Genomic DNA, 17,371 nt, shown 5'->3' with positions numbered 1-17,371 from the left:
CAGTAGAGTGCCACGCCCACTCTAACGCCCACAATTCGCCCAAAACTGTGGCTCCTACAGTTTAATGCTAGAGTAAAAATTTAAACTGAAATGAATTGTACTCATCAATACCTATCGATTGACATAAAAAAAAGTTTGCCACGCCCACTTTAACGCCCACAAACTTCAAAAAATCGTAAGTATGATCGCGGATATCTCGGAAACTATCAAAGATAGAGCATTGGGATTTCAGATTTAGATTCCGTAGCCTTGTACGCAGCGCAAGTTTGTTATTCGAATATGCCACGCCCACTCTGCATATCTCCATTTCCCCTTGGTCCCTTTAGCTGAGTAACGGGTATCCGATAGTCGAGGTACTCGACTATAGCGTTCTTCCTTGTTTTTTTCTCTTTTTTTTTGTTAAATGTTGGTGCGGTGCGTGTTTCTGTCTTTTGTTACCAGCTGGCTACGGTGTAGATCTGATTCTGCACAGTCCTCTTCCTTTCCTCGGTTAACAACTAGACGAGTTCGTCCGACGCCTTCCCTTAAGAATCTCCGGATGCTACGGTGTGTGCCTGGACTGCGCGCCTTGTGTTGCTTGTCTCCCTCCGCGCATACTCTCTTCTACGTGGCATAAACGGTTGACTCTGGCTCGCGTCCGACGCTGAAACCTGTTGACTTGCGTGTCTGTTGCCGTTTTGTAAGTGTTCCTTCCGCCTGGCGTAATCGCGGATGACTCTGGCAACTGCCCGACGCTGAATCCTGTTGCCTTGCGGTTGGGTTCACCAACCATCCTTATCCACGTCCTTGTGACCTATCCTTATGGTTGACCTTTCTGCGTGGCGTGTGGATGACTCTCGCTTAGGCCTGACGCATAATCCTGTGGCCTCGCAGTCTGGACCAACGTGAAATCCTTATCCATGTCCTTGTGCTATCCTGATTGTCCTTTCCGTGTGGCGTATGGATGACTCTCGCTTCGGCCTGACGCCTAGTCTTGTCACCTCATACCTGTTCTTAGACATTTGACGTTTCTGCTGTCTGCTCGTTTTGTTGTTTCTTGAGCTCGCCAACGTGAACTGTCCTTTCTTTCTTCGATTGTGTGTGGCGGATTTTACAGATCACTGGAGAGACGAAATCTACCACCTGGTAAGGGCCATCGTACCTCGGGGCTAGTTTTGCAGCGAATCCTTCAGCCGCTTTGGAGAGGTGATGCTCCTTGGCCCACACTATGTCGCCCACCGCTGGTGACCATTGCCTCCTTCTCAGATTATAGTGTCTGGCTTGGTCCTGGGACGCCTTTTCCATATTTCGCCGCACGATCTCGAATACCTCTCTTAGTTTGTTGGCATTTTCCTCAGCGGTCTCCGTAGCTCGTCCAGTGCCTAGGGTTTCCTTATCATATAGGCTACTGGGTAGACGTGGTTCCCTGCCCTGGGTAAGAAACGCCGGTGTATGGCCGGTGGATTCCGATGTGCTCGCGTTCACTGCTAGCATAATCTCCGGCCACTTCTCGTCCCAGTTTCTCTGGTCGTGCCCTGCGAATTGCGCAATCATGGTCTTGACCGTTCTGTTTGCACGTTCGGTCGGATTCTCTTGTGGTGTGTATGGTGCGGTGAACTGTTGTCTGATACCCATTTCAGCCAGGAAAGTTTTAAAGATGCGGCTTGCAAACTGTACTCCGTTGTTCATTATGACCACCTTCGGGACCCCGTACCTTGCGATTATGCGCTCCCTAAACGCCTTTTTGAGCGACTCGGCTGCCGCACTGCGCAGGGGCACCAGTTCCGTCCACTTCGAAAATCTGTCTATCATGACCAGCAGCATTTGATTCCCGTGCTTAGATCTTCGTAGGGGTCCCACGAAGTCTGCGCATACCGTGGCCCATGGTTCATCCGGCACTTGGGTCAACATCTTCCCGGCCGCCTGCATCTGATTGGGCTTAAACCGCATGCAAATCTCGCATTTTCGTACGTGGGCTCGGGCGTCTCTATGCATGCCCGGCCAGTAGTATCGGGCTGCCAACCGTGCAATTGTCCTTCGGCTTCCTACGTGTCCCGCAGACGGTGCGTCGTGGTTCTCCCTCAACAGTGTTTCTCGTAGCGACTTTGGGACGCACATCTTCCATGACGCGACGTCTTCACTGCCTGCTCGGTGAGGTATGTTTCTGTATAGTGTCTCACCCTCAATAACATAGTCCGGGTACTTCTGCGGTTGGGTCCTTATCTTTTCGCCCATGTCCTTGATCCAGCTGCACCCTCCTGAAGCTATTGCGGGGCATTGGGTAGGCATCCTTCACTGACTTCGCGTTGATCTGTCTAAAGTCGACACACAGTCTCCACTTGCCTGTCTTATTTTTCACCATCACGATGGGGGAGCTGTACGGGCTCTTTGAATGCTCTATGAACCCCATTTGGAGAAGCTCGTTCACCTTTGCGTTGATTTCCCCTTGAATTTTTTGGTTCTTTGGGTAGTATCTCTGCTTTATTGGCTTGTCGTCCTTCATTTTGATCTGGTGTTCTGCCATATTCGATGTTCCCGTCATTGTGCTGAAGTATGCCAGCTGTGTTTCAAGGAACGCTGTAGCATCGTCCAACTCGTTTACTTGTTGAACGACTGCTACTGATAGCTTCGATTGTGGCTTTGTAGCTTTTCCCACCAATCATCACAGCTGCGGACAACTGCTGCTCCTCCTCGACTAGCTTGCCCGTTAGTTTGGAGAGGTGGCATTGTGCGATCCCCGCTCGCCTCTCTGCGGCTGAGATCGCTGGCCATTTCCCGATCCTTGGCAGCAATCGACGCTCCTAACACCCACCTTGCCGCATATCCAGCAAAACAGCAGCCGCTGGTTTCGACATCCTCTAGCCCAGTGTCCGTTCCCACTGCATTTCCGACAGGCCTCCTGCGGGTCTTTGATATGGTTGGCATCTTGTGGCCTCTGTGTGTTGCTTGGCGGCCTCCACAAGGTATTGTTTGGCTGTCTCTGTTGCTGTGGGGGTGGTGCCCAATGGCCTCCGCGTGGTGCGTCTGTTGCCTGCTGTCGTCTGGCTTGGTGTGGTGGTGACCATTGGTCGTTTCCTCGTGTGTCCTGGTTATCTGTTTCCTCGCATCTTCTGCATGTCACCTGTGTTGGTGACGCCGACTTGGTCTTTGAGAACTTGTTCTCCTGTGCGAAAGCTTCCCGTTCCTTTTCAAGTTCTTCGTACTCATCGGCTAGGATCATTAGCGTGCCCAGGTCCGACACTTTGTATGCTCTTAAGAAAATCCGTAGGCTTGCGGTTCAGTTCTCTTTAATGACCCTTAACGTCTCTTTCGTAGAATAGTTAAGTGGCCTCACCATCGTCTGCATGTCGATCATGTTGTCCTTGAACGACTCGCTGAAGCCCTGCTTCCTTTGCCGGACCTGGTCCGCCAGCCTGGTGAAGAAATCTCTTGGCAGAAAATATGTTTGGAAGCTTTCTATGAATTCTGCCCAAGTTCTCCATTGCTTGTTGTTGGCGATGAACCATTTCAAAGCCCTTCCTTTTAGCAACTCCGGCATCGCTCGAGGGATCATATCAAGCTCCAAGCTGTACGTGTTGGCGGACCATTCTACCTGCTCCAGGAACTCAAATGGTTTTTCCGCCCCGTCGAACCTGAACGACCATTTGCGGACCTGTTTAGCGACCTTTGCATAGTCCGACTGGCTTGGTCTCGGGGTCAGCGCTGCTGTTTTCTTATCTTGGCTTGATTCTCTTCTGTGGGCCTCTTTTTGCATGTTGTCAATGCTCAGGCTTGCCACCAGGTTGTCCCCTTCAGCGTTCGTTAACGTAATGCTTGGGCCGGCTCTGTCGTGGTATGTAGCCTCCAGCTCGGCCCAGATGTCGACGAGTTGTGGATCGTTCTCTGTTTCTGAGTAATATTCCGATAGTGCCTTCCTCATGTCGTCTAGCCTGCCTTCCAGGGCGACATTAAGCCTCTGTGCGACATGGGCGAAGTAATCCTTCTTAAGGCGGTAAATCCACTTCTTTCCAGTTTTTATTGTGCTGTTCTCACTGTTGGGACAATCACGTTGGGCGCCAGATGTAACGAACTGATTTTGTTGTCTGCTCGCTACGAGATTCGTGCGGCTAGCTCAGAAGATTATGTGTTCGTCCCACCAAATTTATATGACGTGACTGCCCCGTAGATCAGTGAGAAAGCAAAAGGGTTCAAATGGCAACAGTGGGATTTATTCTCGTGGTATTAGTACAGCGGGTGTGTGGCTGGGCTGGCTTCGGTATCTCCTTGCTCTGGTTCCGCCGGCTGCTAGTGCTCCTCTTCCTGGCTTGTCGACGCGTTGACTCGACGTCCGCTGGCTCCTGTGTCTCGGGACGCTCGTAGTGGCCGCCTCTGCTTGCTTGCCGACGCGCTGCCTCGGGGTCGCTTGTTGCGCCTTAGACTCGCAGAGAGTTCGGCCTTGTGGGCTTAGGGAACCGTCACCGTTCTCAGACTAGGGTGAACAAGCCTTGCTCTCCAGGCCGACGCCTTTTGAGGCAATACCTGTCCCTTGTTCTGTCGCGGACGGTCCCGCTAGGTTCTTGCTCAGATCGCGCTGACAGTCAAGGCTGCCGCCAGGAAGCTGCCTAGCAGTTCACTTTGCTTTACGCCTAGTGCAGACGAACGTTCCACCCGGCTTCACCCTAATGCTTGACGTCCGCGACGCACCTACGCTCCCCAATGAGCTCCGCGCGGCGATGGTAACGTGGCTGCCGGAAATGTCTGCTGGCGTCGCTGCCGATGTCCTCTGCGCTGTCTCCTGACCAGTAGCTTGTCGTTCTGGCACTCGCGGAGTTGGGCGGTTGCTGTTCGGGAACTTCGCCGGTAATCGCAGGGCTCTCTAGGCGACCGCCTCTTGAAACCGCAAATCGTTCTACCGCTCGTCCGTCACGCCAGGTCCTGCTTGGTCGGGCAAGGCACGCTGGGTCTCATACAACTTTCCCCCCCAAGCTGACGGTTCTTCGTCGTAGGCCCCTTCCGCTTGTCTGTGACAGACCCGCCGGGCGACTCGCCAAGGTGTGGTCGTGACAATGTTGGAAAACGAACGCCTTGACTTAGCCGTGTGATGCCTTCCGGAACTCAGCCACTTGTGTCTCAATTCGGAGATTCCTGATGTCCCAATCCCGAACGTCTCGACGTGGCGATCTTGCTCCTTGTGTGCTTCCCACGGCGCTGTTTCCGACGACTCGCTTCCTCCTTCACGTACCGCTTCCAACCGATGCTCTGCCCACAGCTGCCGTCCCGCTGATTCCCGTGATGCTTGTGGCACGCCTGTGTGCCGCTCCACTGCCGAGATGTGGCACTTCCTCTCCCGGTCCAAAGTTCACGGGAGAGTCCAAAGTCCGGTGGAGTTCCGTTATCCGCTTTTGCACACGGCACTCTTGCTCTGCCCGCCAAGTCTCCATTCTCTCATTTTTCGCTCCTTGGTCTCCAAATTCTCTTTTTCTCCATCCAAGTCTCCAAACTCTCCTCGCCGCGCCGTTACTACGCGAATTCGCGTATCTGGTAAGCGGCCGTCTGCTGCTGCTTCTATTTGTCGGGAGTTATTCAACTCCTCACAGTACCCTCACGCTCTAAAAAAATTTGCTTTGCCTACACACAGATGCAAGTCGTGTAGTAATTCCAGTGACTCTTCAAGCGCATATTCTGAAGCTGTTTCACGCAGGACATTGAGGCATTGTTCGATTCAAGCAGTTAGCTAGACAACATGTTTGGTGGCCTACAATTGACGAAGACATTAAAAACCTTGATCAGTCATGCAGCATCTGCAAGAGCAACAATCCTGCTCCTCCGAAAGAGTACCAAAGTAGGACTGCAGCAACAACAGCATGAGAGCGAATTCATATCGACTTCGCCGGACCAGTATTTGACTCTATGTGGCTTATCTGCGTAGACGCCTACTCGCAGTTTACATTCGTAGTTCAAATGTCATCCACTACAACCGCCAACACGATCGCTTCACTATCATCGATTTTCGCCATCGAAGGATACCCAAAAACCATGTTCAGCGATAACGGTCCGCAGCTTACGGCTAACGCCTTTTTTGAATTCTGCAAACAACACGGAATAAAACACATAACCACAGCACCATTCCATCCTGCATCCAACGTGTTAGCAAAGCGTTTTGTTCAGACGTTCAAATTCGGAGTCAAAAATAACCTTAACGACGGTATACCAGGCCAAGTAGCAGTAACAAAATATCTTTATTCTTACAGGATCACTCAAAATTCCCAAGGAAAGTCTTCTGCCGAGTTAATTTACGGTCGTCCAGTCCGTACAGTGCAAAGTCAACTTTTCGAGCAGCCTGTCAATGCCAAGCATTCAGTTAACAAGTACGTCATTAATCAAATGGTCCACACTCGTAACTATTAAGTGCTCTTCATCGATCGCACCTCAAATGGCTATGGCAAGCGTCATGTCAATCAGCTGAAATCGAAGCTCTCATCAGAAGCTCCATCGAAAAACCTCCAGAGTTTTGGTGGGTCTCTGAAATCCCACAATCAGCTTCCAGTCAACCAACGCAAATAGAAGATCAAACAGAAATTCCACCTGCTGTTCAGCAACGTGATCCTGAACCTGAGCCGCCCCATAGCTGCACAACATCTACCCAGCAACCGAGGCAACCTCAACCAGAACGAGCAGTCTTGTTCGCCAGGAAGTGGATCGTTTCAAAGCCAAGGATTTCAGAAAAGCCAAATATCCTAATCGTTCTTAATTAGAGGAGGAGATGTGTTATATATTGTCAATTTTGTAGCTCACATCTGTTTTTGTATTCCTCCATTCTATATACATGCTCGGTTCACTTTTAAGAAAATCTTTCAACACTGTAAGTAGCACATTAAATAAAGCAGTCTTTAATAAGAGATCAACATGAACACAACTAATGCAATATATCCTTTTACTTTACGAGTGACGGGTATAAAAAAGCGACAGTAAAATAATTGCACACGAGCTCCTAGCTGTGGTCATTTTAATTGCTTATAACTTTTAAATGAATGGATGGAATATTAATCTCCTCGTTTTAAATGTTGTATATTGAAAAAAAAAGAAATCGATTAAATTCTTAAGCATACTATCAAAAATGTACAGTTAATCACAACTATGTAGAACGCCATTTTTTGGTGCACTGATACTATAAATAGATATACTCACCCTTTTTGGATACGATATAGGAGGACGCAACTTCTGGCACACTGGTGCCAGCGGCTAGTATAGTTAGCCCCATAATTGAGTCCGGAATCTGAAGGTTGTAGCCAACAATAGTTAGGAACCATGCAAGCAGATAGGATATAACAGAAATCCAAATAACGGACAGAAACATAGACAGAAAAAAGATGAACCTAACACTGGGAATCGTGCAGGCGAGCACCAGTTCCGCCGGATACTTGATCCCCCACCAGGTCTTCTGGCAGCAATTGGAACCCGGTTGCGGCGTCGTGCATATGTGCTCGCGAAATCCTTTTAGCGGGTCCTCCTCGCGCGTCATTGGATCCACGTCTAAGAGCTCAGACTCCGTGTGCGCTTCTGGGAAATAATTGTTTATGTTAATTATAGTAAATGGTAGTGCTACGTTTTATTCTTTAGAAGTTTAATTTGATTATTACATATTTTATTTATTAATATTTGAACTGTTGGTTTATGTTTTTATCGATAGTTTGTTTTCTATTTGAGAGGTTTAAGATGTTTTTTGGACCAAAAACATACTCTTCACTATTTATATTCGTTACTCGTAGAGTAAAAGGGTATACTAGATTCGTCAAAAAGTATGTACCAGGCAGAAGGAAGCTTTTCCGACCCCATAAAGTGTATATATTCTTGATCAGGATCACTAGCCGAGTCGATCTAGCGATGTCCGTCCGTCCGTTTGTCCGTCTGTCTGTCTGTCCGGATGAACGCTGAGATCTCGGAAACTATAAAAGCTACAATACTGGGATTAGGCGAGCAGATTCCTGAGATTCCTGTGCAGCGCAAGTTAGTTTTAGCAAAGTGCCACGCCCACTCTAACGCCCACAAACCGCCCAAGCCTGTGGCGCCCACAATTTTCATGCTAGATAAAAAATTTTAACCGAAATGTATTGGTCTCGTCAAAACCTATCGATTGATCCAAAAAAAATTTGACACGCCCACTCTAACGCCCATAACGCTTAAATCTGTCTACCTCCCTCGAGTATTTCTTCAATGTCCGATCCGACTGGTTCCGATTTATATACTACCTGCAAAAGAAAGAAGACTTTTTGGAAAGTTTCAGCCCGATAGCTTTAAAACTAAGAGACTACATAGCGTAGAAAAGGACGGACAGAAGGACAGACGGAAAGACGTAAAGACGGACATGGCTAGATCGACTCGTCTAGTGATGCTGATCAAGAATATATATATTTTTTGGGGTCCGAAACGTCTCTTTCACTGCATTGCAAACTTCTGACTGAAATCATAATACCCTCTGCAAGGGTATAATTAGGCACTCAGTCAAGCAAGGAAACCAATGCACCCAAGATAACGAAAACCATTGAAAGCTCTGTTCCAAAAATGTCTCTAACAAAAAATGCTCAAACACCAAATAACAAGTAAGTAAGATTTTCACATATATATATGCGTCAAGCCAATTGCAATGAACTGGTTAAAAAATATTACTGATACCATTGGTGCAAACAAATTTTATGAAGTTCATCCGATACATAAGCTTCAATACATACTGCATCGCAAAATCTCCGTTGAGGAACCGCACAAACGAAATGGACCGGTCCAATGCATAAACTTCCAGAAATACGAAAACATTCTGCACTCTCGGGGCAGTCTGCGTTGCCTGCGGGGATGTACATCCCACTGAGGTCTGCTCCGCAAAAAAAAGATCCAATTGCAAAAAAATGTATAAATGTAGGGAAACCAAACTGTCAACTATAACTGTCAACCCGAAATCCAGTTAGCCGACACAGCTAACGGTATATAAGTTAACTACCAGGATATTAAAGACCAAAATTTAACTTTCACGTTGTATTTTATTTGATGCTCAATTCGGGACTGATCTTACATTACTTAAGAATAATCTGATCTAAGCTGTGGGTTGGGGCAACGCCGACGCTGGCAGCGGCGTTAGTAGTATGGCCAATTGTTGACCAATTACACCAGCTTACAAAAAAAATCGATGACATACGCCTTTAAGGAAGCCTTTGTTTTCCGGTAAAGTACATGTCCCTGATTAAGAAAAGGGCACTTAAAATTGTTTCTATGGTACCAACTTTTTTTAAGTCTAAAAAACGTTTTTCGCACTTTTTTATTTTCTAACTCGAGTTCTTATAAGCCAAATTCGGTCATCAAAGACTTACAAGTAATAGAATGCCCTTTAACTTTCTTATACACATCATTGAGTTCCATTCATTAGTTCAGAAGCTACACTTCGTCAAAGTTGGAAAAAATGCAAAAACTCTGGCATAAATGGCTTCTTTTAAAATACACGCCTAAAAATCTAAATTACTTTTATGTTGTTTTCTTGAAGGCTGAACCTTAACGGAGAATATGCGCCATTGATCACGACAACCCGTTGGTAAATCGATTTTTTACAGATTCTTAAACGTATATACCCAAGTTCAGTATTCGGGAGCAGCGGCCGTTAAACATTATTTGAAATTTTCAGTGTAGGGGAACGTAAGAATTTGGTCCAAGTTGTAATGCAAAACGTCAGTTTCCTTGCTATTTCCTTGCTAAAGCCTAGTACTCACATCAACGAAAACCGCGAGCTAACCATAGGAGTGAGCGAGAGGCAAATACGCGGCTAACGCTTTTCGTCGGGTCTGTTTTTCAGAGCGGTACTCAGATGAGCTAAGGAAATACCAGAAAAAATATCAGATTTTGCTAGTGAATTTCGATGAACGCCGTTAGCCGCGGCCCAAAGAATAAGAAGTTTAATCTTTGGCGGTGTTCGTGCAGAAGCGATGAAGAAAATCACCAAAAACGGCTAAAGGAGGTCAGTGCAGATGAAAAAGGACGCCTAATCCAAGCTGTTGCCCATTATTGTGGGACTTGAGCGACAGGAAGCAATACCACAACGGGGCAAATCCACAGAAAAGTTGAAGCGCTGGAGGAGATTCACTAGAGAATCCCAGTGGGAAGGAACATGGGACATCGCTCGATCTCCGACGAGCTCTCCATTGAGGACTTCTCCTTCAGCCATCACCAGCCATTCTTGGCCAGCTCGGAGATAGGACTACAGATGGCGCGGGAAAAATGGCGAAGCATCCGTGGGACGAGAAGGAAGCCTTAAACTTCTAATTTACATAAATGAAAACATTCGTTGAAAATTTCATTTATTTTTATTTTAATATCTTTGTGCACCAGCAGACTCTTCTTATTTAAATTGCTCCAATTGATTTGTTTTCCGTTTGACAACAAGCCCAGCTGCTTGCAAGTAAGACCATGCCAAATGCATGGCGGGTGAACTTTGAAAACTTCGGTCACACTACAAAGAATAAGATTTTTCGACTAGTGAAACTCTTAGCCGATCTAAGTACTAGGCTTAAAAATATACCAAAATTATTTTCTCGTAACTGCAATCGCATACTTTTTAGCTTGCCCAGCTCTTATAGCAAGGAAACTGACGTTATGCATTACAACTTGCACCAAATTCTTACGTTCCCCAACACTGAAAATTTAAAATAATGTTTAACGGCCGCTGCTCCCGAATACTGAACTTAGGTATACACCTTTAAAAATCTGTAAAAAATCGATTTACCAACGGATTGTCTTTGATGACCAAATTTTGTTTATAAGAACTCAAGTTAGAAAATAAAAAAGTGGGAAAAAAAATTGGTACCATAGAAAAAATTTTAAGTGCCCTTCTCTTAATCAGGGAGATGTACCTTACCGGAAAACAAAGGTTTCCTTGATGGCGTATTTCATCAATTTTTTTTTGTAAACTGGTGTTATCTGTCCTTTAAATTCTTTAATAAATTGGTAAATTTCCTCATGAAATTTCATTTCGTTAATTTTGTTATCTCGTAGGTTTTTACACATCTAGTCTCAACTTTAAAATTATGTATACAAATTATTTTATTGTTTTGAAGCTACTTCTAAAAAATGTCAAAATAATGTATGCATTGTTAAGAGCACAAACCCCGCCCTTTAGGTGCGTTTCACAATTGGGAAACCGGTTTCCTTTAAGCCTATTTAATGACGGACAGCCTATTTCCTCGATATTAATGAGCTGACGACTCCCAAAAAACGTCTGTAGAAATCGTTTCTTTTCCACACCTTTACAAATAATTTGTTTTCCGTTTGTAATTGTCCTGAGATACTTTCGAGTTTGTGGAAAACTGTTTTCTCCATAGTTTAAAAAAATTTTGTGATGTATATTGACCAAATGTGTATTAATCAAACTGCAGTCTTTCGAGATTTTGTATTTGGCAAAGTAAAATCATATGGTGGCTCTATTAAAAAACTATTATTCAAGTTTGGTCTTTTTCGAATACAATTCCAATTTCCTTTAGAACAAAATTATTATTATTATCAAAGAAACCTTGAACATCAATCGAAACAGTATCTTTCAACATTTTTCGAATGTTAAACAACTCGTTGTATTAGTGTGTTTAATGGGTTATATTCAACTAAACGGTCATGTATGAGGAGACAGTAAGCTTGGGTATTTTCATGACTTGGTGTCTTCAGTTCTATTGAAATTCTCACATCAATAGGACCAGTTTTCACTGATTCGTTTTGATATGAAAGATCAACCACAATAATAGGGGCCTTCAATTTAAATTCATTTGGGGTCAAAAATGGTTGTGATTCACGATTATAGTAAATAGATTGAAATCTTGTATACATTTCATATAGGTGAGCATACTGATTCTTACTATAATCGACATTCAAATTATCATATGGATATGACTCAGAATTTAAGTGAACTTTCAAGTTTGATAAATTATTTATGATAAGTTCTCCATTTAGTGTAAATCCAATTATGACAAATCTTGGTTTTACGCGGTTAGCCGACAATTTCACATTCCAGCTGTGTTTACTGCCATACCCCAATTTGGGCTTAACATATGAATACCAACTCCGGAATGCGATTTGTAGGTTTACACCACTTTTAATAATATCGTACATCTTAATTTTTGTACAATCGCTCGGAGTTACATGGCGTCATTTCCAGTTTAAAAGTTTGTTCATTTCTGGTTTGTTCAAACACATCGCCAAGACTCTAAGTTATCACCAACACTAGTTCGTGTTTACAATTTAACAAAACTTTTTTATAATAGTCAGCAAGTCCCAGCAAATTTTTTTATGGTACAGAAAAGTTGAAGTGGGGTCCCGTAGAAGTTTCGCCTCCACTGCTCCATCCAGAATATTATAGATTTTGACTTTGAATATTATCCAGAGATAAGACATTTTTTAGGGTAGTAGTCATACCGACACATCGTGTTTTATCAATCTCACATCCAATTATTTCGTACTTAATTTCAGCCAAAAAGTAAGCAATACAATTATTTTTAAAACAAGAAAGGAAGTTAGCTTCGGCAAGCCGAAGTTTGTATACCCTTGCAGTTATAATTATTAAATTTAAAAATACAGTTTTAGCCCAATTGCTTTAAAACTGAGAGACTAGCTTGCGTAGAAACGGACGTACAGTCGGACATGGCTAGATCGACTCGTCTAGTGATGCTGATCAAGAATATATATACTTTATGGGGTCGGAAACGTCTCCTTCGCTGCGTTGCAAACTTCTGACTGAAATCAGTATACCCTCTGCATGGGTATAAAAAGTGGTAAAATTATCAGTTGTAGGTCAATTCATTGAATCTTTTCTAATAATTCCTTTAAAATTAAGGTAATCTGCGTGAGGAAGCAAGGACTTGTACTCCTGAGTTTGGATAGTAATTTACATTTCATCGTTTGGTTTAAATGTTTGATTATACGATGAATAATAATTGTTTTCTTGAACATTTAAAGTTTCGTTCATTGTTTTCCTTTCCACCTTGTATTTTATACTCGAAGCTTCAATGCTAACGACTTTCAAAATAGTTTATTAAACCCGTAACTCGTAGAGTAAAAGGGTATACTAGATTAGTCGGAAAGTATGTTACAGGTAGAAGGAAGCGTTTCCGACCCCATAAAATATAAATATTCTTGATCAGGATCACTAGCCAAGTTGATCTAGCCATGTCAGTCTGTCTGTCCGTTCGGATGAACGCTGAGATCTCGGAAACTATTAGAGCTAGGCTTTTGGGATTTGGCATGCCGATTCCTGAGCTTCTTACGCAAGTTTGTTTCAGCAAGGTTCCACGCCCACTCTAACGCCCATAAGCCGCTTAAAACTGTGTCTCCTACAAAACTTCAAAAAATCTCAAATATGAACGCGGATATCTCGGAAACTATTAAAGATAGAGAATTGGGATTTCAGGCTTAGATTCCGTAGCCTTGTACGCAGCGCATGTTTGTTATTCGCCCACTCTAACGCCCACAAGCCGCCTAAGCCTGTGGCGCCCACAATTTTCATGCTTGATAAAAAATTTTAACTGAAAGGTATTAGTTTCGTCAATACCTATCGATTGATCCACAAAAAGTTCGCCACGCCCACTGTAACGCCCAAAATGGTTAAATCTGTCTACCGCCCATACTTGTATAACCCTATATTGAGATCACGGGTAGGTGGCGCATTTCAATCTCGCTTTGCTGCTTGCATGTCTCCATTTCTTTTTGGCCCCTTAAGCTGAGTAACGGGTATCTGATAGTCGAGGTACTCGACTATAGCGTTCTTCCTTGTTTTTTAAAGTAAGTGTTCGGTTGTGACGCCGTGCCGAAAATACGGCTGTCATCGTAAAAGGGGCTCTTGGGAGTAGGTTAACGACTGAACTTCAAATAAAACAGTTTAGCCTTTAATTCATTAGCTTATATTGTGTACACTTCACTCTTGTTCAATAATTAACTTTACAAAAAATGGGTCGCATTAGACAGAAAAGTAAAAGGGTCGCTAAAGCTAGTAGTTCTTTCCTTTCTTCTCGCAAGTTCTGTAGTGTTGCCAGATGTCCTGACCTTCGTATTCAGTTGGCAGGGCTATCAGCTGTGTATACGAACCAAGTACCGTGGGACTATACATGCCGCCCGCCAATGCGAAATCAGCATGATACATGTGTTGTTCAGGATTCTAGATCTAAATTCCCTTGTACTCGTAGCGGCTAAGACAAAGAGAAAGAGAAATGACATACGGTTGCAATAGATTACCAAGGGAGCAACATCTGGTTCATATTAGCATGAGATGGGCAGGCGACAAAGCTTGGAGATGGAGCGTTTTTGACTGCCTGTTTTCAGTGTTACAACTCGAACAAGTGAATCCTCTCCAGGATGGAGACTGGTAATTCTACCGAGCGTCCATTGCGATGGAGGCTTGATCGTCCTTGATGAGTTCTTATTCATTAATTTCAAAATTCTCCTTTTCCTGACACCATTTTAGGCGAGTTTGAAGATATCGGCTCCATTGCGTCCAAAACTGACGGATCAAATTTTGATGAGACAGAAATTGCTCACGGAACGACGAGTTTTGAGGGCGACAATAGGCAGGTGCGAGCAGGGTGTCACCAATGAGAAAATGTGCCAGCGTGAGAGCTTCTAAGTCGTCTGGATCAGCTGTTAGCGGACAAAGCGGCCGAGAGTTTAGGAAATCCGACAATCCGTTGCGAGTTCCTCATATGTTTGTTTGTGATTTCCGACAATCCTCTTTAGGTGATGCTTGACGGACTTGACCCCGGCCTCCCAAAGGCCTCCGAAATTGGGGGAGTATGGCGGAGTGAAATGCCATGTCGGGCATGTAGCGTGGTCGCGATCAGCCTGTTGTGCGCTTGCTGATAACTTATTGGCGCCAACGAAATTTGTTCCGTTGTAGCTATACATATGTTGAACTGGTCCTCGCCGACCAGTAAAACGAGAAAATGCTAGTAGGAAGTGTTCCGACGAGAGTCCGGTAACCGCTTCTAGGTGAACTGCCTTCGTAGCCAAGCAGACGAAAATAGCAATGTATCCTTTGTAAGTACTTGTCCCACGAAGCCGTGCTGCCTTGATTTCGATTGCCCCGGTATAATCGACGCCGGTCGCAATGAATGGGCGGCTTGGTGGGTTGACTCTTTGCACCGGCAGGTCGCCCATCAATTGACTTCCGATGCTGGGTGACGCGCAGAAGCACGTGATGCATTTTCGAAGGATCGTTCGGACGGCTTGTCTTCCATTTGGAATCCAGAACTTGTACCTCGTGTGGGCTAAAGTAAGATGAGCGCCGCCATGCAGGGTAGCTTGATGGGAGTTCTGAATTACCAGCTCTGTAAAGAAATGACGCTGCGGTAAGATGATTGGATGTTTGCGATCGAAAGAAAGGTTGGAATGTTTGAGACGACCGCGAACGCGTAAGATGCCGTCGTCAAGAAAGGGAGTGAGATTTCTTAGGATGCTCTTCGGAGGCAGAGGATTTTCTGCGAGGATCGCGTGCATGTCGGATTGAAAGGTTTCGGCTTGTACTATTTTCACGACGCAGCGAAGTGCATTGTCCAGTTCCTCTGGCGACAGCTGATTGTAAGATCTGGTTTTCTTCGATTGAGCGTTGTGACGAAAGCGCAGTATGTGTGCTATGACTCGAACAAGTTTGGTGTAAGTCGAAAACCGCTCAATGATATTAATGTCTACTTGGGTGGTGTGCAAACGAATTTGCAAAGATTTTGCTTCTAGGGATTGCTCATCAAACTTTATGTTCGGTACCTCTGTGTCCGGCCACTCATTGGAGTGTTGCCTCAACCATGATGGTCCGTGCCACCAGAGATCAAAGATGGAGATTTCTGATGGGGATAGTCCTCTCGTGGCGCTGTCTGCTGGATTATCCGCCGTGGGAACATGTCTCCATTGGTTTGAATCGCTGTGGTCCAGAATGTAGGCAACGCGATTGGTAACGAACGTTTTCCATCTAGTGACATCTCCTTTGATCCAGTGGAGAACGATAGTGGCGTCCGTCCAGTATGTAACGGAGATTTGAGCGTTTTTCCAACGATTGTTTGCTACTACCCATTTAGTTAGTTTGGTTGCCAGCACAGCGCCGCATAACTCGGTCCTCGGGATCGTGAGGGGTTTCGTTGGAGATATTTTGGATTTTGCAGTGATGAGAGTGGTATAAAACGATGAATCCGGTTGGGGTATACGCATGTAAACCGCCGCTGCGTAGGCGTGAGTGGACCCGTCGCAGAAAGCGTGCAACTGGATATCATGGCTAAAGTCTGGCGTATACCGTACGCTGCGAGGTATTCGGATTTTGCTGATGTCCTCCAGATTGACACGGAACTTTTTCCATTTGTTAGCGATGGAACTGGGCACTGGGTCGTCCCACCCTAAGTGCTTGCGATCGTTCTCGGAATGGAGGTGTGCCATTGTGACTTCCTTTAGAATTAATTTTGCTGAAATGAGAATATGGGCGATTAGTCCTAAGGGATCGAAAAGTCTGGCGATGCTCGAAAGAATTGCTCTTTTGGTTGAACCCGTGGGAATGCTCGCTTGCAATTTGTAGGTGAAACAGTCTTGGTTAGGTAACCAATGCATTCCTAAGGTTTTGACTGTATCAGAGCTGTCCCAGCTTCGTGACGTTTGATTGCATCGGTTTGATGAAGGAATGCTGTCTAGAAGCGCTATGTCGTTACTAGACCATTTTCTCAATTCCATATTTGCGGATTTTAGAGCGTTCTGGATTTGTAAATTCTTGTTTTGTGCTGCTGAGATAGTGTGATCACCAGAAAGAATATCGTCGACGTAGATTTCGTGCTTTAAGACCTCTTCCGCCAGTGGATAATTTTCGCGTTCATCCTCTGCAAGTTGACGAACGACTCTGATGGCGGTGAATGGTGCAGAAGCGGTACCGAAAGTTACAGTCGACAGGCAATATTCCTTGATGTTTCCATCAGCCGCCCGCCATAAAATCCGCTGGTACTGCGTGTCGTCCGGATGTACGTCTATGCAGCGGTACATGCGCTGGATGTCGGCGGTGAAAACATGCCGGTACTGTCTCCAATTCAGCAACACTGCAGGGAGATCATTTTGTAGAGTGGGTCCTACGGACAATACATCGTTTAGAGATCGACCGTTGAGACTGTCTTCTTTATAGACAGCGTGATGAGGAAGAACGCAGGATTCAACCCGACAGGATTTTTTGGAGGTACTGACTGTTGATCTCTCACTAGAGACTGCTGGTGTGATTTGTCCCAATTCAAAATATTCTTCGATGCCCTCCTTGTAGCGAATCCATTTGTCTGGATCCCGTTCATAACGCCGCTCTAATTGAAGAAACCTGTTTAAAGCGACTTGACGCGATTTTCCTAGGGCCATTGTGGGATCGAAATGCCATTTGAAAGGTAGTCTT

The 17,371-nt window shown here is 45.0% G+C and overlaps 1 protein-coding gene across 3 annotated transcripts in view; it reads right to left on the bottom strand.

Annotated features, from left to right (window-relative positions):
• LOC119558936 (sodium/potassium/calcium exchanger 3) overlaps window positions 1-17,371 on the bottom strand; it is a 269,312-nt gene that overhangs the window by 68,763 nt on the left and 183,178 nt on the right. For all 3 annotated transcript variants that reach the window (XM_037872132.1, XM_037872133.1, XM_037872134.1), the window contains one exon: window positions 7,147-7,518. In XM_037872132.1, coding sequence (XP_037728060.1) covers window positions 7,147-7,518 — 372 coding nt within the window. The remainder of the gene's footprint in view (window positions 1-7,146; window positions 7,519-17,371) is intronic.

Source organism: Drosophila subpulchrella, unplaced genomic scaffold (assembly GCF_014743375.2).
Source record: "Drosophila subpulchrella strain 33 F10 #4 breed RU33 unplaced genomic scaffold, RU_Dsub_v1.1 Primary Assembly Seq15, whole genome shotgun sequence".
NCBI lineage: Eukaryota > Metazoa > Arthropoda > Insecta > Diptera > Drosophilidae > Drosophila > Drosophila subpulchrella.
Note: the sequence above shows the minus strand (reverse complement) of the source record. Positions and strands in the feature narration are given on the sequence as shown.